This window comes from Kogia breviceps, chromosome 9 (assembly GCF_026419965.1).
Source record: "Kogia breviceps isolate mKogBre1 chromosome 9, mKogBre1 haplotype 1, whole genome shotgun sequence".
In the NCBI taxonomy this organism is placed as follows: domain Eukaryota; kingdom Metazoa; phylum Chordata; class Mammalia; order Artiodactyla; family Physeteridae; genus Kogia; species Kogia breviceps.
In genome coordinates this window covers 3238647-3260168 of record NC_081318.1, presented here as the reverse complement: position 1 = coordinate 3260168, position 21522 = coordinate 3238647, and the positions used below count along the sequence as shown (strand labels likewise).

At 46.8% G+C, this 21522-nt stretch overlaps 1 protein-coding gene and 1 long non-coding RNA gene across 3 annotated transcripts in view; one reads left to right on the top strand and one right to left on the bottom strand.

Annotated features, from left to right (window-relative positions):
* The first annotated feature begins 1605 nt into the window (after positions 1-1605).
* On the top strand, positions 1606-20471 carry LOC131762928 (uncharacterized). Of its 2 annotated transcripts, none has more exons than XR_010842027.1 (8): positions 1606-2043; positions 2307-2758; positions 6086-6257; positions 15330-15489; positions 16101-16219; positions 16983-17083; positions 18808-19173; positions 20061-20471. It is a non-coding gene; the product is annotated as an uncharacterized lncRNA (long non-coding RNA). The 2 variants fall into 2 exon arrangements; XR_010842028.1 differs by having other exon boundaries at positions 2304-2758.
* Positions 17115-21522, bottom strand: part of PAXIP1 (PAX interacting protein 1) — a 54710-nt gene continuing 50302 nt past the window's right edge. Inside the window, 5 exon segments of the mRNA XM_067041757.1 lie at positions 17115-17512; positions 17514-17596; positions 17691-17766; positions 17854-17988; positions 18990-19090. Of these exon segments, the coding sequence (XP_066897858.1) occupies positions 17453-17512; positions 17514-17596; positions 17691-17766; positions 17854-17988; positions 18990-19090 (455 nt within the window). The 3' untranslated portion in view covers positions 17115-17452.

The window sequence follows — 21522 nt, the reverse complement described above, 5'->3', positions numbered from 1 at the left end:
AGGGTTTCCTACCAGGGAATAATCTGGGCGTGCGGGGAGGAAGAAGGCACCGGGGCTGGAGGGCGGGAGCAGGCCCTGCCCCTCCCACCCCATCCTCTGCAGGAGGCAGCTCCAGCGGCCAGGCTGCTTCTGGAGGGAACAGGAGCCAGGCCCGCCATGTCCTCTGCGCTCCCGGGGAGGGGGCGGCCGCAGCATCACCGGACCCTGCGGGTCTCCGCCCTTCCTCGGGCGTCTCTGAGAGCCCGGATTCTCCCAACATCCACCTCGGGAGGGCTGGGAGGCACCAGGAACCGTCCGCAGGCCTGCTGTCGGCTCACTGGTCAGGGAAAGGCCACAGGGCCGGCTGCATACGCCCGGAGCAGCCCGGTGCAGCGTGGGGCTGAGTGAGCAGCTCCCTCTTGAAACCCAGGCAAGGGCTCCTGTGTCTCTCAGGGGTTCACCCACGCCGCTGCATTTTTGTTCAGCCTCACTGTGCGTCAGGCACACGAACTTGGGGTCGACCACAGTTTGTCCTGAGGAAGCCATCTTTACTACCACTGACAGCTTGGCTTTACCAAAATATCCTGCCAGTCACGGAGGGTAAATTTCCTAAGAACACCCTTGGGAGAGTGGTGGGCTTTCTGCTGGTGGGGATCCGTCGCTCACTGGCACACGCTCTCCCACCTCCCGGGACCGAGTGAACAGATGGTCAGCGAGCGAGGTACAAACCCAACCAGCAAGAATGGTTTGACACCTGCTGCGCCCGGCAGGCTGGGAGCTTCTCAGAGGAGCTGGGCTGGCCCTGGACTAGCCATCCTGTGCCCTGGCCTCCCAGAGAGCACGATTCCGACAAGGAGAGGCCGCGAGGACAGAGAGGCCGCGCACCGCGTGCAGGCCACAGGCTTCAGCGTCAGCTGGACTGCCCTCCCCCTGCCTGCTGTGTGTCCTGGAGCAAGTGTCCGAACGAAACTCTCAGGGCCCAAGTTCCCTTCGTGAAGCGGAGACTAACTCAGAGGGAATGGGGACGTGAGCGTCCTGGCCTGCAGTAGTCAGTAAACGGAAGCTGGTATTATTCTGAACGACTAGAATTCTTTTTTTTCTTTAACCAAAGAGCTGGAAGGATGCCTGGCCATTTGCATTTCAAGTTTCCTAAACTACAACCTGAAAAATCTCTGGGAAACAGGTTTCCAGGCGCTGGAGGTGGGCGGACTCTAGTCTGTGGGAAAGTGATGGGTGGGCCGAGGCACCCCGGGAGCGCGGGCCACGTGAGCCGGCGCTGGGTCACCGGGTGGCCGCGGGGGGCGGGGGCCGGCGTGAGCCCCGTCTGCGCCTGCGCCGTCCGCTCCCACCGCGCCGTGGACGGCGCAGCCCCCGCACCCGGAGGGGCAGGTGGGCCCCGGCGGCCTCGAGGCGCGGAGACCGGGGCGAGCGGGCGGGCCTCCGCCGGGCCCCGTCCGAGACCCCGGGAGCCGAGGGCCGGGGTCACAGCGAGGCTGCGCCGGGGCCCGTCCTGAGGCCCGGGGGCGAGCGGCGCGCGGCGCGCGGACGGGCTCGGCGCCTGCGGGGCTGCGCGCTCGGCCGGCCGGCAGGGGGCGCGCGGAGCCTGCGTTCCGGGGGACGGCCGCCCGCGGGGGCCACGCGCCCGGAGCTGCAGGGGCGGGCGCGGGGCGGCGGCTGGGTGAGGACGCAGGCCGGCGTCAGAGCTGCGGCCCGCGAAGGGAGCCCGGCCTGAGGGCAGCGGAGGGCACTTGGGGGCCACCCCACCCCGGGCAGCGCCCGCCGGCTCTCGGCTCAGTCCGGCTCATTCTTCCCGGCCGCCGCCTCGTGCTCCGGAGCTGGGGACCCGGGGGCGGGCAGGAGAGGCCTCGCTCGCCCAGGACCTGCTCGGGGACCCTACGCGCGCTGGTGATCGATCGTCGAGTCCCTATCACAGGCCTCCTTGTGGTGAGGAAACAGCTGGGGACTAAGGAAAACTCGAGATCCCAGCAGGGCAGATTCGTCCTCCACCCCAGGGCCGTGTCTCTGCCTGCAGCCTGTGCCTGGATTCCATTTCCAGGCCGACTGGTGAGCGCCCAAGGTCCCGGAGAACGCCTGGGGTACCAGCGGCAGGTCGTGGCCTTGGGTGGAGGGGGATGCCCAGACCCCCCCATGACCGTACAGCTGCCACAGGCCACCTGCAGCTCAGACATCTGACTGCGAATCCGTGGGGTCACGAGTCAAATCCTTTTCACCTGCCCTCACTAATCAAGGTCAGTTAAGACTTGCGTGTCCACCAGGCAGCACGTAGCCTAAGCAATAAGCTGTTTGCCCGGCTTGTTTCCCAGCAGCTTGGAATCAGCTGCGTCCAGTTGGAGCTGAGCTGGTTGGGGCCGGATGGGACCACCGATTCCCGAGCCTGGACTGCGCGAGGGCCCGCCCAGCGCCCTTTAGACCGTGCAGCGGCCTGTAGCCCAGCTACGCCTGCGCAGAAGGAGTCCCGCACCTTTCTCCAATCGACAACTTTCCCGGCGCTCCCCACGCCCCAGGCAGCCCTGCTTCTTTATTCGTTATCGCGTAAATACCCCGAGCCCCTTCACTTCCGGGACGCTAGAGCTGAGGTTTGCCCTCCCATCTCCTGGCTTGGCCGCCTCGCCAACAGAACCGGGCGTCTCGGCGTTTGGCTTGCTGTGCACCAGCCAAGAGGAGCCTGGTTGGGTACCAACTGCACAGGGACACTGCAGCTCGGGACCGCTGACTCTGCTGCCGCCGCCTCTACCACTTTGCGGTTTGGAAACACCAGGTAACGTTGGCTTTAGGCAGATTTTTCTCATTTGGGGCTTCTCCGTGAATGACACGCCTTGACCGGGTCTTGGGGCGTTCGGGGGGGGGCCCTGCAGCCCTCCCCTCACAGGGGCTGTTCCCTCCGCCGGGGCTCCCTGCTCCGAGCTGTTCACTGACACTTGAAGTGCATGGTCCCTGCGGTTTCTGTGGCTCTTCTCTCGGGACAAGCAGTGTTCTTACAGGCGCTTCTTCTCAGGGAGTCTAACCAGGGCTGTTCACTGAGCGGTTGACTAGCGTCTGTAAATGTGTCCGTCTGTGCCGAAATCTGGTGATGTAACTGTCTTCAGCATTAGCGAGTATATGCCCCCTCTTCCATGCTTCGTTTTAAGGTATTATTCCGAAGAGCTGCTGTTGTTTCCTGCGCTTCACTGATCCCAGAGCAACGGTGTTGCTAGTTCTCCTGGGCTGTTGAAATGAGCTTTACCAGCTGTGAAAAAGAGCTGTGAATTGTGCCATCTTGTCACCGGTTCTTAAACTCTGATACTGTTGTATCCACACTCAGAAAATAACTTTGTTTCTTATTATATACAGGCAGTGGCTTTCAAACGTTCAAGCGTTTTTCTGGGGAAAATAGATTGTGTGTGTGTGTGTGTGTGTGTGTGTGTGTGTGTGTGTGTGTGTGTGTGTGTGTGTGTGGTCTAGGTGCCAACATAATTAGCATGCTGTCATTCGTTCTCCAGATAACTTTCCATAGAAAAGGACATTATTCTAAGGAAGAGAAGTGTCACTGTCCACAGTCCAAGAGTGGCATCATCTTCACTCTGTTGTCGAATGATACCAGGTGACGGCCATGATAGCAACCATACCTAATTTCTGTATTAGGAAAAAATCCGAAAATAGCAAATTGAGATAAAAACCAAGTATCTTACATGCATATGGAAAACACAGTTTACCAATGATAAATCCCGACTAAATCAGGACACCTGGGGGGTGTTTTATTGCTGCTGTTGTTGTTTTAAGCAATTTCGGGGTAAGTGCCCTGTGCTCTGTTCACCGTTACCTCTCCAGGGCAGGCGCTGCAATAAAATCATCAGAAAGAGAAGACCTACCGCTGGAAAAGCGTCCGTGTCAAAACCCTTTTCAGATGTGATGGGAGCTACAGAAAAATGTGGACGTGCACGCGCGCGCACTCGCCGATGCGTTTGGTTATAATTTAGTTCTGTGTGTGGATTTGCGGTTTTGAAAACTTGGTTTAAGAGCGTTCAGTGACAGTCTCGAGGACAGAAGAAGGTGCCCACGGTAGAATCTTTCCGATCTCCTCTTCACCGCTCGCTGGCTTAACTCGCGTCGTCTCCTTTTTCTCTTTTTAAAAAATTGTGAAATACACGTGTAACTTCCCATTCTAGCTATTTCTAAGTGTACAGTGAAGCGGCATTAGGTACAGGCACAATGTTGTGTGGCCGTCGTCACCGCCCATCTCCAGAACTTTCCATGGTCCCAAACTGAAACTCTGTCCCCATGAAACACTAGCTCCCCCTTCATCCCCCGCCCCCGGAGCCCCTGGCCCCCACCATCTACTTCCTGCCTCTGTGAATCTGACTTCTCCAGGCACCTCATGGGAGTAGAATCTTGTAGCATTTGCCCTTTTGTGACGGGCTTATTTCGCTTAGTATTACATCCTCAAGGTTCAGCCACATTGAATTTCCTGAATCTTTTCCTTCCTTTCAGAATTTCCTTCCTTTTGAAGGCTGAATCATATTCTGGTGTATGTACGGACCACATTTTGTTTGTACATCAGTGGTTATACACTTGGTTTGCTTCCAGTTTTTGGTTGTTGTGAATCATGCTGCTACAAACATGTATACATGTCTCATGGAGACTTTGCTCTCAGTTCTTTGGGGTGCATACCCAGTAGAATTGCTGGATCATACGGTAATTCTTTTTAAAAAATTTGAGGAGCTACCATAGTGTTTGCCACCATGGCTGTACCGTTTTATGTTTCTGCTGACGGTGCATAAGCTGCCAATTTCTCCACATCCTCACCAACACTTACTGTGATTTTGTTTGTTTTGTTTTTGGAGGGTGACCACCCTGATGGGTGTGGGGGGGTGTCACGTAGTTGCGCTTTTCCCTGGTGACCGGTGATGGTGAGCGTCTTTTCTTGTGCTTAGTGTGGCCATTTATACATCTTCTTAGAAGAAATGTCTATTCAAGTCCTTTGCTCATTTTATTTTATTTACTTATTTATTTTTTAAACATCTTTATTGGAGTATAATTGCTTTACAATGGTGTGTTAGTTTCTGCTGTATAACAAAGTGAATCAGTTATACATATACAAATGTCCCCATATCTCTTCCCTCTTGCCTCTCCCTCCATCCCACCCTCCCTATCCCACCCCTCCAGGTGGTCACAGAGCACCGAGCTGATCTCCCTATGCTATGCGGCTGCTTCCCACTAGCTAGCTATTTTACACTTGGTCATGCGTGTATGTCCATGCCACTCTCTCACTTCACCCCAGCTTACACTTTCCCCTCCCCGTGTCCCCAAGTCCATTCTCTACATCTGCGTCTTTATGCCTGTCCCGTCCCTACGTTCTTCAGATCCATATTTTTTTTTAGATTCCATATATATATGTTAGCATACGGTATTTTTCTCTTTCTGACTGACTTCACTCTGTATGACAGTGTCTAGGTCCATCCACCTCATTACAAATAACTCAATTTTTGTTTCTTTTTATGGCTGAGGAATATTCCATTGTGTATATGTGCCACATCTTCTTTATCCACTTATCTATTGATGGACACTTAGGTCCTTTGCTCGTTTTAAAATCAGGTTGTCTTTTTGTTGAGTTGTAGTAGCTCCTTTTATATTCTGGATATTAGCCCCTTATCAGGTACCGGCTTGCAGTGTTTCCCGCATCCTACGGGTTGCCTTTTTACTCTGTTGCGCCTTTTGAAACAGTAAGGTTTTAAGTCTTGACGTGGTCCAACGGATCCGTTTTTTGTTGCCGTCGTCGCCTGCGCTTTGTCATGGCAGAGTGGAGAAGTAGATCGAAGAGTAAGTGCCATCTCCGAGGCGTGCGTTATACTGTGTCACAGCGCTAAAGCCATAAGAGGAAGAAGCCTGGGAGCATCAGGAAGAGCTTTCCAGGCCTTAGTGAGGAGGGAAGCTTGCCAGGTGGGAAGGCGAATTCCCTCGTCCAGGGAGCAGCAAGGAAACCTGTGTGACGGCCGGGAATGAGGGGGTGGGGTGAGGCTGTCACAAGAGGTTAAGAAAGATGTGAAACGTCGCAATTTGGCCCTTCTCTCTTTCTAGCAAGCACGTGACAACCAGAATTCTATTTCAGATAAATTGCTCTTGCAAAAGGCTGGAGGACGCTGGGAAAGGGAAGAGACCGGAGGCCCGGAGGCCCGGAGGCAACGAGAAGCGTGTTCAGATTTCCGGGAGGGACAGGAGTCCGCCGGCGGGGACGGTGACCGAGCAGTGCGAGCGTCTGTGCAGCCGAGTGAACGAAGCAGGTGAGGCATAGATGGGGGGTGTGGGGAGGGAACAGCTGAAGGTGACGTGCTAGTGGCCGAGTGTGGCACGGCAGGCGAGGGAGGAGCTGCAGGAGAGAGCAGGTCGCCCGGGACAGGTTGAGACCCATGCAGGGTGCGCAGGAGATGGCGGGCCTCCCCGCAAGCGTAGACCTCGGCTTGAGCGCTTTTAAATCCAACAAAATTAGGTAAATTTCAGGAGCTGAGTAGCACGTGGTTTGGAGTTGGGGGTAGTTGTCTCATTAGCCCCGTTCTTTTCTGCGCTACGATACTTAAATAGTGTTGCGTGGCTGTTACTAAAGTATTTTTTCTTAATTACTAGATGTTTGCAGCATTAAGACATGTTAACTTTTCCTGTTGAGACTGTAAAACCCCTGGAGGGCAAGGATACTCGTTATTTCTTCCACGTGTCTTCTCAGTGCCTAGTCTACCACAGATGATCTGTCACGTATGAGGGGAAACGTACTTCTTCAAAAAAAAATTATTTTATGGGGCTTCCCTGGTGGCGCAGTGGTTGAGAGTCCACCTGCTGATGCAGGGGACGCGGGTTCGTGCCCCGGTCCGGGAGGATCCCACGTGCCGCGGAGCGGCTGGGCCCGTGAGCCATGGCCGCCGAGCCTGCGCGTCCGGAGCCTGTGCTCCGCAACGGGAGAGGCCACAACAGTGAGAGGCCCGCATACCGCAAAAAATATATATATATATACACGCATATTTTATGGAAATATAGTTGATTTACAACGTTGTGTTAATTTTTGCTGTACAGCACAGTGATTCAGTTAAACACATAAATACACTCTTTTTCATATTCTTTTCCATTATGGTTTATCACAGGATCTGGAATACAGTTCCCTGTGCTCTACAGTAGGGCCTTGTTGTTTATCCATTCTCTATATTTACCAGTTTGCATCTGCTGACCCCAACTCCCAGTCCATCTCTCCCCCACCTCCCTGCCCCTTGGCAACCACAAGTCTGTTCCCTACGTCTGTGAGTCTGCTTCTGTTTCACAGATAAGAATCCACATATAAGGGATATCATAAGGTGTTTGTCTTTCTCCGCCTGACTGATTTCACTTAGTATGATCATCTCAAGGTCCATCCGTGTTGCTGCAAATGGCATTATTTCATTCATTTTTATGGCTGAGTAGTATTCCACTGTGTGTATATAGCACATCTTCTTTATCCATTCATCCGCTGATGGACATTTAGGTGGCTTCCATGCCCTGGCTAGTGCAAATAGTGCTGCTATGAACACTGGGCAGCATGTATCTTTTCGAATTAGAGTTTTCTCCGCATATATGCCCAGGAATAGGATTGCTGGATCCTATGGTGGCTCTATTTTCAGTTTTTTAAGGAACCTCCATACTGTTCTCCACAGTGGCTGCACCAATTTACATTCCCACCGACAGTGTAGGAGGGTTCCCTTTTCTCCACATCCTCTGCAGCATTTGTTGTTTATAGACTTCTTGATGATGGCCATTCTGACCTGTGTGAGGTGGTACCTCATAGTTTTGATTTGCATTTTTCTGATAACTAGCAATGCTGAGCATCTTTTCATGTGCCTGTTGGCCATCTGTATGTCTACTTTAGAGAAATGTCTATTTAGATCTTCTTCCCTTTTTTTTTTTTGATATGGAGTTGTATGAGCTGTTTGTGTATTTTGGACATTAATCCCTTGTCAGTTGCATCGTTTGCAAATATTTTTTTCCTAGTCAGTAGGTTGTCTTTTTGTTTACAGTTTCCTTTGCTGTGTAAAAGCTTATGTTTGATTAGGTCCCATTTGTTTGTTTTTGCTTTTATTTCTACTGCCTTGGGAGGCTGACCTAAGAAAACATTGGTACCTTTTATGTCAGAGAATGTTTTCCCTGTGTTCTCTTCTAGGAGTTTTATGGTGTCATGTCTTATGTTTAAGTCTTTAAGCCATTTTGAGTTTATTTTTGTGTATGGTGTGAGGGTGTGTTCTAACGTCATTGATATCCATGTGGCTGTCCAACTTTCCCAACTGTCTTTTTCTCATTGTAAATTCTTGCCTCCTTTGTCGAAGATTAATTGACCCTAGGTGTGTGGGTTTATTTCTGGGATCTCTGTTGTGTTCCATTGGTCCATATATCTGTTTTTGTGCCAGTACCATGTGCTGTTTTGATTACTGTAGCTTTGTAGTGTTGTCTGAAGTCTGGGAGGGTTACATCTCCTGCTTGGTTCTTTTCCCTCAGGATTGCTTTGGGAATATTTTTGGGTCTTTTATGGTTCCATGAAAATTTTAGGATTATTTGTTCTAGTTCTGTGAAAAATGTCATGGGTAATTTGATAGGGATTGCATTCAATCTATAGATTGCTTTAGGTAGTACAGCCATTTTAACAATGTTAATTCTTCCAATCCAAGAGCATGGGATATCCTTCCATTTCTTTGAATCCTCTTCAGTTTCCTTCATTAATGTTTTATAGTTTTCAGCCCATAAGTCTTTCACCTCATTGGTCAGATTTATTCCTAAGTATTTTTTGATGTGATTTTAAACAGGATTGCTTTTTACATTCCCTTTCTGATATTTCATTGTTAATGTAAAAAAATGCAACCAACTTCTGTATGTTAATCTTGTATCCTGCTACCTTGCTGAATTCATTTATCATTTCTAGTAGTTTTTGCATGGAGTCTTTAGGGTTTTATATATATATATATCATGTTATATGAATATAATGACAATTTTACCTCTTACCTACCAATTTGGATACCTTTTTATTTCTTGTCTGATTGCTGTGGTTAGGACTTCCAATACTCTTTTGAATAGCAGTGGTGAGAGTGGGCATCCTTGTCTTGTTCCAGATCTTAGCAAGAATGCTTTTAGGTTTTCACCTTTGAGTATTATGTTGGCTGTTGGTTTGTCATAAATAGCTTTTGTTATGTTGAGATGTTCCCTCTATACCCACTTTTGTAAGCATTTTAAAAATCATGAATGGATGTTGAATTTTATCAAATGCTTTTTCTGCATCAATTGAGATGATCGTGTGGTTTTTGTCTTTTGTTGATGTTGTGTATTACATTAATTTTTGAGTATATTGAACTATCCTTGTGACCCTGGGATGAATCCAGCTTGGTCATGGGTATGATCTTTTTTTATATGTTGTTGGATTCGGTTTGCTAATGTTTTGTTGAGAATTTTTGCATCTATATTCAAACATATTGGCCTGTAATTTTCTTTTTTGGTAGTGTCCTTGTCTGGTTTGGGTATTGGGGTGATGGTGGCTTCATAGAATGTCTTTGGGAGTGTTCCCTCCTCTTCAGTCTTTTGGAAGAGTTTGAGAATGATTGGTTTAAGTTTTTCTTTGTGTGCTTGGTAGAATTTGCCTGTGAAGCCATCTGGTCTTGGACTTTTGTAGAGAGTTGTTATTATTATTACTATTATTACAGATTCTATTTCACTTCCAGTGATAGGTCTGTTCAAATTATCTTCTTAATTCAGTTTTGGTGGGCTGTGTGTTTCTAGAAACTTGTCCATTTCTTCTAGGTTGTCCAGTTTGTTGGCATATAATTGTTCATAGTATTCTCTTATGGTTTCGTGTGGTTTTCTGTGGTATCGGTTGTAATTTCTCCTCTTTTATTTATTGTCTTTGGGTCCTCTCTCTTTTCTTGGTGAGCCTGGCCAGAGGTTTGTCAATTTTGTTTACCAAGAACCAGCTCTTGGTTTTATTGATTTTTTTTTTTTCTATGACTTTAGGTTTTGTCTGTTCTTTTCTAATTCTTCTAGGTGGTGGGTTAGGTTTTTTATTTGAGATTTTTCTTGTTTCTTTTTAAAAAAAATTTAATTTTTAAAATAAATTTATTTAGTTATTTTTGGCTCCATTGGGTCTTCGTTGCTGCACGCGGGCTCTCTCTAGTTGCGGTGAGCAGGGGGCTACCCTTCATTGTGGTGCGTGGGCTTCTCATTGCGGTGGCTTCTCTTGTTGTGGAGCACGGGCTCTAGACCTGTGGGCTTCAGTAGTTGTGGCTCATGGGCTCTAGAACACAGGCTCAGTAGTTGTGGTGCACAGGCTTAGTTGCTCTGCGGCATGTGGGAGGACCAGGGCTTGAACCCGTGTCCCCTGCATTGGCAGGCGGATTCTTAACCACTGTGCCACCAAGGAAGTCTAAGATTTTTCTTGTTTCTTGAAGAGGGTCTGTATTGCTATGAAATTCCAAGAACTGCTTTTGCTGCATCCCATAGATTTTGTATGGTTGTGTTTTCATTGTCATTTGTCTCAAGGTATTTTTAAATGTACTTCTTGATTTCATCATTGACTCATTGGTTTTTTAGTAACATGTTGCTAAGTCTCCATGAATTCGTTTTTTTTTCTTGTTTTTCTGTGGTTGATTTCTAGTTTCATGCAACTGTGGTCAGAAAAGATGCTGAAATAATCTCTATACTCTTAAATTTGTTGAGGCTTGTTTTGTGCCCTAGTATGTGGTCAATCCTAGAGAATGTTTCATGTGCACTTGAAAAGAATGTGTATTCTGGGTTTTTTTGTTGTTGTTCTTTTTTTTATTTTAAATCTAATGTCCTGAAAATATAATTAGTCTAACTGTTCTATTGTATCATTTAGGGTCTCTGTTGCCTTACTGATGTTCTGTCTAGAAGGTCTGCCCACTGATGTGAGTGGGGTGTTAAATTCTCCTGCTATTATTGTATTCCTGTCAATTTCACCCTTTGTTGGTATTTGTTTTATGTATCTGGGTGCTCCCATATTAGGTGCCTATATGTTGATGAGTGTAATATCCTCTTCTTGTATTGATCCTTTTTATCATTATATAGTGTCCTTCTTTATCTTTCTTTATAGCCTTTGTTTTAAAGTTTATTTTGTCTGATATGAATATGGCTACCCTTGCTTTCTTGTCATTTCATGCAATGACATCTTTTTCTAACCCCTCGCTTTCAGTCTGTGTCCTTTGCCCTATAGTGGGTCTCTTGTAGGCAGCATATTGTAGGCTCATGTTTCTTTTTTATCTAGTCTGCCACTGTGTCTTTTGATTGGAGCATTTAGTCCATTGACATTTAATGTAATTATCGATATGTATTTATTGCCATTTTAAACCTTGTTTTCGAATTGATTTTGTATTTCTTCTTTGTTCTTTTCCTTTTGAGTTTGATCTTCTTTTGTATTATGCTTGTGTTCTCTTCTTTGGTTTTTGTGAATCTATTATACGTTTTTGATTTGTGGCTACCCTGTTTTTCAAGTATGTTAACCCCTTCCAATATCTATTTGCTTTAGACTGGTAGTCATATAGGCTCAAACACATTCTGAAAAAATATATATGTACATTTTCTTACTCTCCTTCCCCGCATTTTGCGATTTTGATGTCCTCGTCTACATCTGCATATGCCTGTCCTTTTGCTCTTCGTTGTGGTTGTCATTGCTTTCACAGAAATCTTATTTAAAATTTTTTTTAAAATCTGTGTACTGGCTTATTTAAGTGATTTACTTTCCAGTTGTGATTTTCTCTTTCCTATAGACTCTTGCTTCTTTTCTATTTAGAGAAGACCTTTCAATATTTCCTTTAGGACAGGTTTAGTATCGCTGTACTCTTTTAGTTTTCGCTTGTCTGAGAGATTCTTTCTCTCTCCTATTCTAAATGCTGATCTTGCTGGGTAGAGTATCCTAAGCTGCAGATTTTTCCCTTTCAGGACTTTGAATGAATGTATCTTCCCTCTCCCTTCTGGCCTGTAATGTTTCTATAGAGAAATCAGCTGATAGCCTTATGGGGTTCCCTTGTCATAAACTCTTTGCTTTTCTCTTGCTGCCTTTAGAGACCTTTCTTGAACTTTTGCCATTTTAATTATGTCTTGGTGTAGGTCTGTTTGGGTTCATCTTGTTTGGGACCTCTGTGCTTCCTGTATGTGGATATCTGTTTCCTTCTTTAGGTTTGGGAAGTTTTCAGCCATAATTTCTTCAAATACATTTTTGGTCCCCTTTTCTCTTTCTTCTCCTTCTGGGATCCCTATTAAGTGTGGATTGGCACGCTTTATATTATCCCATAGGTCTCTTGTATTGCTTTCATTTGGCTTTCTGTCTGCTGTCTGATTAGGTGATTTCCATTATTCTGTCTTCCAGATCACTTATTCATTCTTCATTATTCAGTCTGCCTTTTATTGCCTTAAGCTTAGCTTTCATCTTGGCAAATGAGTTTTCTAATTTTTTTTTTTGGTTTCTCTTTATAGTTTCTCGTTCCTTGATAACAGTAATCTGCATCTCTATCAATAGCCCTTCTTAATTCCTTTAGTATTTTCATTATCTCCTTTTTGAAGTTGGTGTCTATTAGACTGAAGAGGTCGGTTTCATTGTTCTTTCAGGGGAATTCTCTTGACCTTTTAACTGGGAGCGATTCCTCTGCTTCTTCATTTTATTTATGCTTCTCTATGAGTTTAGGAGAAACAATGATCTACTGTGGTCTTGGAGGGCTATTTTTATGCGGGAGTCCCTGTGTAGCTTGCATAGGTTTAATATTTTTGGTGCGAGGGCTGTTTTGAGTACGGATGCCTGCTGCCTCTTTCCTCAGTGTGTCCTGGCCGTTATCCCCCTGAAAAGGGGTGTGACTGGTGTTGTGGTGACCAGAGCCTGCCCAGATGTTGAGCGGGGCCTCCTCTTTGCTGTGTGGCTGTCACTGCCCTGTTGGGGGCAGTGTCTGCTCCCCAGCTGTTGGAGCAGAAGCCCCTGGATCCACTTTCAAGCTGCAGTGTGGGGTAGGCGGGATCGGCGCGCTCCCACTGGGAGAGGAGCCACTGAGCATCCCCCGCTGGAGCAGCCCGCGTGTGCACGGCACACGGCCTCGTGTCACCTGTCATCCATTGCGTGGGCTCCCAAAATGCACTGTTATTGACACTCCTCTCAGCCTCGCCTCCATGGTGGGGATGCAGGCAGTTGGCCCTGGTGTTCCCTCAGGCACTGTGTTCACAAAACCACCAGTGCAGGTCCATCGAAGTCGGGTACCAGGACTGCAGTAGTTTCGCACCTAGACCTGCGGTGGGAGCTACGGAAGCAGCCCAGACCCCGGCCCCGCCCCATGTGTGCGCCCACACAGAGCCCACAGCTGCTAAGGCCGGGCCTGTCCCAGCCACGGAAGCAGCCGTTGTCCACCCAGCACTGAGTTTGCAGAGCTGGCAGCAGTGGCACAAATCTGTGGATCGTACAGCCACAGGGAGAGGGCTCCGATTTCAGCCCCGCCTCGGCGTGTAGACGGCCCGCTGGCTCTTGCGCACGCTCCCAGAGCTGGTGTGTCAGCTGAGAGCGCGGAGAAAGAGGCCGCTCTGGGGGGCCCACCCCTCTCTTTGCGCCCATGTTAATGGGGTTCCAACGGTGGTGTGAGCCGGCTGTGAGCACACAGAGTGAGGCTGCTCTGGCGGGCCCCACCCTTCCCGCCACGTGCCCCTTAACAATGGCTCTTTGCTTCTATGGCGGGTTGGGCTTCTTCCGCGCAGCCCATACTGCACTCCAGCCCCTTCAGGCTGTGTCCGTGCAGCCAACCCCAGTCCTCTCCCCTGGTCTGTCCTCTGAAGCCTGAGTTTCAGCCCCCCAAACCCCGCACATACCAGCAGGCGTGCGTTTCAGGCTGGGGGCTGCAGGGAGGTGGCACAGACCCTCTGGGCTGGTCTCTCTTTCGGCTGCCTTGCTCTCCTCTGAGCCCCTGAAGCCCCCTTTCTGTCCCGGCTGATCTCCCCGTGAGCGAGGGTCTTCCCAGGGTGCGGGAACCTTTCCTCTTTTGCAGCTCCCTCCCAGGGGCGCAGGTCCCATCCCGCTTCCTTTTTTCCCTTCATCCTGCGGGGTTACATGGAGATCTTCCTTGCGCTTCTGGGTGTCTGAGATTCTCTGCCAGGGCTCGGCAGGTGCTCTGTGAGAGCTGCTCCACGTGTAGATGTACTTCTGATGTGTTTGTGGGAGGGGGCGAGCTCCATGTCTGTTCCGCCATCTTGATTCTTGGTTCAAAGTCCTGTGCTTTTGTCTGCACAGAGACACGATCCCGGGCTTGTCTGGATGTAGCATGTGTGTCGTCTTCAGTGGCATTCGCGTTTCGTCTACCCTCATGTGCAAAGTGAGACGGGATACAGACGGCTCTCACTCCTCACAGGTGACCGGCTGTGCCCGGTCACCGAGCACTGGAAACGTGCCTGGCGCGAGTGAAGAGCTGAGCTGTCGATCTCAGTTTTGTGAATTTTAACTTAAAATTAACACCGGTGGGGGAGGGATAAATTGGGAGATTGGGATTGACAAACACACACTACTATATATAAAATAGATAATAAGAACCTACTGTACAGCACAGGGAACTCTACTCAGTACTCTGTAATGACCTATATGGGAAAAGAATCTTAAAAGGAGTGGATACGTGTATATGTAAAACTGATTCACTGTGCTGCACACCTGAAACTGACACGACATTGTAAATCAACTACGCTCCAATACAAATTAATTTTAAAAAGTTGGCACTAACTCAGTTACTGGAAAACACCTTACCCTTAGAATAAACTTGGGTATATATATCTTTTTAAACTGTAAGTGGTATGAAATATAAAAAAAGAAAAAAGAGTAAAACTCAAGAATATTACTTGTAAATGAAACAGTATTTTAGATATATTAAATAAAATTTTAGAAACTAAATCTGAAAGCTTTTTTACTGTGGCTACCAGAAACTTTAAAATTACGTATGTGGTTTGCATTTCTATTAAAAAACCTTGAGCCAGACGAAAACAACAGGACTAAGTGAGACTTCTTTTCCTAGGAGAAATAATTTTCTAACCTAATCAACTTCTCTAAGAAGTTGATTTACTTTATTCTTAAACGTTCACATGTAACTTCCTCTGAGCCACCAAATCAGTGCTTAGCAGCTGTGCAAGCCAGTTGGCTGTAGACAGCTCCTGGAGTTTTTAAGGATTATTCTTGGCAGCTTTTGAAAAAAACACTCATTGAAAGGTTAATCAAGTCAGTCATACTTGCATGTTTGTTAAACAAACCCTGTCTCCACTGAAGACTGAACAGATGCATATACTCTACCCAGAAGGCCTTTATTCCATCATTATCTTCACTTTTCTTCAAGGGTGTAAGGAGGAGGGCCATATTCTGAATACTCTGCGATCAAGATTTTGTTCCTACTTATGAAACTCTTCTGTACTTCTGGGATTTTACAGATTCTAAATTATTTCACATCAACACTCATTCCACCTGTTGTACATGAGGAGAAAAGGTCAGTTCTACAGGTAAGTATCCCTAAGTTTGCTTAGGTACAAAAAAAGTATGAGCTAAAAATGTACACAGTTTGAGATACAGTCTGTTAAAAATACAAGTAAGGGCCAGCACGTGGTACATCTGAACAAACCTGTTCGGGTGCATTTTACGGAGCTCAACGGGTAAATGTTTCCAGTAGACGATCAGCCTATCAATCACTCGTGCTGAGAGTGAAGGTGTACCCACGCGGCAGCAGCCGGGTCACTGGGAAGCTGCCACAGGTCAAGGCTTTTGAGACGGCACAGGTTAAGGTTGCAGGTGTTGAGCCTCACTTCAATAAAATTGTGAAGTCGTGGGCTATTCCCTTCCCCTTGGTAGGAGTAACTCCACGCGGTTCCACCCTCAGAGTTGGGAGAACACCTCAAGTAACGATGTGTTCAACGTGTGTAACCAACGTCAGAGCCTTACGGGGATGCTCAGAATTCCTGGGATGGGGAGGAGTTCACTGACTTTTTTAGTACAGGTGGGTCAGGGTCAGGGTCATGGCTGGAGCTAGGCTTAGGGTGAGGCCCCCCGTGAGGCTGAGGGCCGTGATCGGGGTACGGATGCTCCACTTCAACTCTGTCTGGGAATTAAACTGTAGAGACTGTGCAACTGGCGAGCAGACTTTGGAGCAGATCACAACTCCTTCTAGGAAGACACCTCAGACGTCGCGATGTAGGCAAATCCAGTGTTTGAGGGACACACCTGAGGAGCAGTGAGGTGAGGACACTATCGTTCCTGAATATATTAATAAATGTCTATTATATATTCATGTTAGGAAGTACTCATAAGGTGGTAGTCTCCAGTATGCTTCTGTACCTACAACCCAACAGGATGTGTATTAGAACCACACCTGGAATAGAAGCGGGCTATATATATATGGGTTTTTGTGGTATTAATGATTCTGGCTGGTTGGTGCCTACCTGTTTCTAGTAATTGCTAAATATTCTGAATATGCCTCTGCCCAGGAATTTATTACCTTGACAGAAAATGGCTACCTTCCAGAAATTATTTCTTCAGGAGAAAAAATTTACTAGAAAATATTTTTGCCTTGAAATTACTTAAAGTGTGATCCAGTTTAATGCAAATCATATAAATTATACAAAAAATGTAATAACAAAGGACCACTCAATTCTAAGTTCAAAAGTACATTTATTTAAAATGTGGGCAAGATATCAATATAAAAGAAAAGAGTGTAAGAAATAAAAATAAAAGTACAAAACATTTCAAATCTTTAACATCCATAATTTAAAGATAGCAAGGTCTTTATTTACACCATTTTATTTGCAGCTAAAGTTCCATTAACAGTGTTGTGAAAACATTTAAAAACCCGGCAAATGAATCATAAAACCTGACGTGGGCTCTTAAAGTCATATAATACAAAACATAATTTATGTTTCCTCAGAATAAAATGGCACATCTTAATAAGATGCAGTACATTTAATATATTTGTCTTCCTGCTTTACAATGCTTGTCCCCGAAGAAAGCAGCTGGAAAACAAGGGCGTCTGAAGGGAGCAGGGGCCGCGCCATCCGGCAGCCGACACAGCCAGACCCGAGCACCGGGCTCCAGTCACCAGCGCAGGTGCGTCAGTTAAATTTATATGTAAGCTTGTTGAGGAAAACAACTGCCAAACAAACACAACGCAAACTAGTGACAGCATCCAATCCAGGCCACACGCTGAGGTGGTGAGCTTCGGGCGCCCAAGCCCTCGCCAACCCCTGCAACCCTGAACTATCCAGCCGGGGGCTCCAACCGTCCTGGGGCAGAAGGACTCGGGCTCCTTTCAGGCTACAGACACAAGAAAAGGGGCCCTGAGATGACACCCACCAACCACCCAAAGGTAGGAAAAAACCCACAGAGATATAAGAGCACATAGTGTATAAAAACAAAATCTCCAAAAATGTAAGGGGTCTTTTATCATTTTTATCACCAACTCTGGCGAAAATCTCCTTATTCGTGGAGACACGGAACACACACAGCTCTGACATTAATGGTGAGAGGGTCTCGGCACCACACGTCTTTCAAAAGGATATGACTCATAGTCCAGTGTTTGTGTGAGCACTCCAGTTAGAACAAACTCCGCATTATGAACATCTGAAAGGAATGAAAACAAAAACGGTTAAATAACTGCACTGCTGTGTGTACCTACACACTCGTAATACAGAGCGAGAGGGGGAATAAACCGTACCTATTCCTCTGGCAAAATATTCTCGACACAAGTGAAGGTCATTTTCACAGGATATTAAAATTATTTCTGACAAACTCTAATGAAAAGAAAATTATTGGTTACTAAACAATGGATCTTATACATGACAATGATGAATTCAATAGCGTATTTTACTTCTGTCCACCTTATTTTGCTTATGTTCCATGAGTTTCCGGAAAGACGGTTGTTTAGACAGTACTTTCCCTCCTGCACATTCCACAATCGCTTTCATAGTTGAAAGACTCGGGCAGATTCCGGGAGTGATGTAAAAATATTTCGCCTAAAATTAAAATGAAAATATGTGTATTATGTTTTTTAAACTGAATTTTTAGTGTATATAATTTCTCACTCTACCCTGAGATTTTGGACAGAATGTCTAATTTCATGGGGACATACGTACTGGCCCCTGCTAGCCCCCAGTCGGAATCCAGGCGTATAAATTCGGAAGTAACTTCAGCACTTTCATATTGTTAGGTGTGAGCTATACTTATCAACAGCAACTAGAACTTATGTTCCTAAAAGACATGAAGTACTGTGCGATAAAAGCAAGAATAGGAACATTCTTAATTTCTATAAAATTCTAAACTATAAAGCTCAAACAGAATGGGAAATGATTTTGCTGGTTAAAATTTTCTAATACCCTTGCTCCTAAGTGTACTATTTTTGTTTTAAACTCCTCAAATATATAGAAAAATCAGACTATCTTCTCTTAACTCAGTATTGCAAATCATTTCTGATTCCTAAACTGGCTGCTTAGGAAGGGTAAAAAAATGATTATCTTAATTTACTGAGCCACTGTTTGATACAAAGACAATTTTCCAGAGTGTTCTATCTTATCTAACAAATAGTTAAATATTCCAGTCTAGAATTATTGGGCACAGATTCAATTAACATGTTCCCAAGAATGGTCTCCATTCTCTAGCTGAGTATACATTTAATGAGAATAGTATTAAGTAATGTAAGTTGTAAGTAATGTAAGTTGTTAAAAGCAAAAACATCATTTAATGTCTCCTACCTATTTACACATCACTCTTTGAACCGGGTATCTGTAATGCATATCTCTAACCTATTAATTTAACTTTGTATGGGATTCTTTTAGCTATGGTAAACAGCAGGACTCTGCAGGTGCCGAAGACCTCCAGAAACCCTGCCCGAGGAGGACCGCCATGCAGTGGGGACGGTGTGGGGGGGGGCCTGGCTCCCTGGAGGCCCTTGCTGTCACCCACAGCTACAGCAGCTGTGGCGTCCGGGGGTCTTATCTGACCTCCCTTCCAAGAGTACCTTAAAGAGTGGAGACACGTGTGCCCTCCTCAAGGACTCTTCCAGACTGAAGGAGAAAAGCACCTCGGCCTCGGCATCTCGGAGAAGGTAGTTTTGCTCATCTGGAAAAGAGAACAGCACCGTCCGAACAGTGCACGGCCCCCAGGATTCACCGTACCACCCGCTCCAGGCTGCCCCCAGTCAGGTGCGTGTGATTCACGGCTCACAACAAAAGCCTCACCTGTTATATTTGTCCATTACTTTTTCTCCTGAAAACAGCCAGGCCGAAGACACTGTCCCTCCTCGGTCAGTGTTTCTTAGTGTTTGGAAAACATGACTGAGAGCTCTGGCCCCTCCACACCCCTTAGCTGTAATCTCACACGGTCCCAGGGCGCTCACAGACCCAGGGGAAGAGCTCCAGTCCTGGAGGGAGAGCCGAGAACTGGCATCGTGGTGTGTGTGTGTGTGTGTGTAGGGACCACGGTGACTCCAGAGCCATTAGACTCAATTAGCTGAGACTTCCAAAAACACGGTCCTTTTAAATCTATGAATATGTATGGCAATTTATAAAGAGTGGTTTTATCAAATTTTGAAGATTTAAGAATTTTTAATTAAGAAATATCTAATTTGTCAAAAGGTAAAGATCACAAACTATTTTAATCTTTTCATCATAGTAACCAAACTGTGTAACACAGCCCAAAGCAGGGAGAGAGTCTAGGGTCAGGCGGATGACACACATTGTAGGCCACATGTTTTTTGTGTGACACATGCCCTTTCTTTGAAACAATGCCTTAAAAATGTAAAAACCATTCTGAGCTCAAGAAGCACTGGGCAAGAGCAGTCATGTCACTAAAGAAATGCTGAAATTTAACAACTGCTAGAAATACAAAATGGATCAGCCATCAGCAGATAAATAAGGCACTATACTGGTTTAGGTGGAAGATGAGAAGAATTTCTAAAAAATGATGAAAAAAATGAACAAAAATGTACTCTCATGCATGAAGTGATTTGTTTTGTTTAAAATATTTACTTAGTGTGTGCCAGGTCTTAGTTGCAGCATGCAGGATCTTTTTTCTTTCTTTTTTTTTTTAGGGATCGCACCTGGGCCCCCCGCATTGGGAGCACGGAGTCTTAAACACTGGACTGCCAGGGAAGTCCCTGAAGTGATATATTTGAAATGTAAGTGTCCACAGCAAAATCAAGGTTGATATATGCCTTCTGCAGAACTATGAGGGAGTACCAAGAAGTAGTTAATATTTATGATAAGAGACGATGACACTGAAATATAACAAAGTAGCTAAAACAATCCTGTCCCAGAGGAGATGCTGACATTTTGGTTTTCTAAAAGGAGCAGCAGAGTTACATTAACTTGCGAAGAATCCACAGAAAGAGTCAACCTGAAAATTAAACTTTTCACAGCAGCACAAAGGACACGCATCTTCCAGAAAGATTATAAAATTGGTGTCTCAAATTATAGAAATTAAATACAAAATTCCAAAATTATCCCCTACCACTTCTTGAACAATCCAGTTTTAGAGCTGTCGGGCGCCGAGGGGCGTCAGGGCCCAGCGAGAGGGGCTGCACTACAGGGCGCAGCGGTGGCCGATGTGGTGCTGACTACGTACAGTGCAGCTTCTTAAGTAAGTTAACAAGTTCATTAGGACACTGGAAGCTGGGCTTCTCACTACTGTTTGCTGGCAGACTGCATCGGACAGACAGACACAGGAAGTGGGAAGAGGGTGCAGCAGGAGCAACACCCCAAGGCCACAAGCACCGTCCATCCACTCCCAGCTTTACACTGAAAGGACTCGGGGACCCCTGGGAAAATGCTGGTGCGGAACCAGGGCAGAGAAGCGTAAGACCAAGAGCTACCACGTGGTCAACCCAACAGGAGAGGGGGACAGGACACGGAAGCCAGCCTGAGCAGCAATCCCTGGTCACGGTGGGGACGATGTGAGGGTCAGTGACGACAAGACGATACCAAGGAGATAGAAAGGAGAGCGCGTGGGAAATAAATCAACAGTCTGACAGGGGACAGCACTATCTGCAAAGTGCTTCCCATAAATGACTCGTCAAGAAGCCTGGCCGGGGAGGGGGAGAGAAGATGGCGGAAGAGTAAGACGCAGAGATCACCTTCCTCCTCACAGATACATCAGAAATACATCTACACGTGGAACAACTCCTACAGAACACCCACCGAACGCTGGCAGAAGACCTCAGACCTCCCCAAAGGCAAGAAACTCCACACGTACCTGGGTAGGGCAAAGGAATAAAGAATAAACAGAGACAAAAGAATAGGGACGGGCCCTGCACCAGCGGGAGGGAGCCGTGAAGGAGGAAAGGTTCCCACACACTAGAAGCCCCTTCGCGGGCGGAGACTGCGGGTGGCGGAGGGGGGCAGCTCCGGAGCTGCGGAGGAGAGCGCAGCCACAGGGTGCGGAGGGCAAAGAGGAGAGATTCCCACACGGAGGATCGGTGCCCGGCACTCACCAGCCCAAGAGGCTGGTCTGCTCAGCTGCTGGGACGGGCGGGGCCGGGAGCTGAGGCTCGGGCT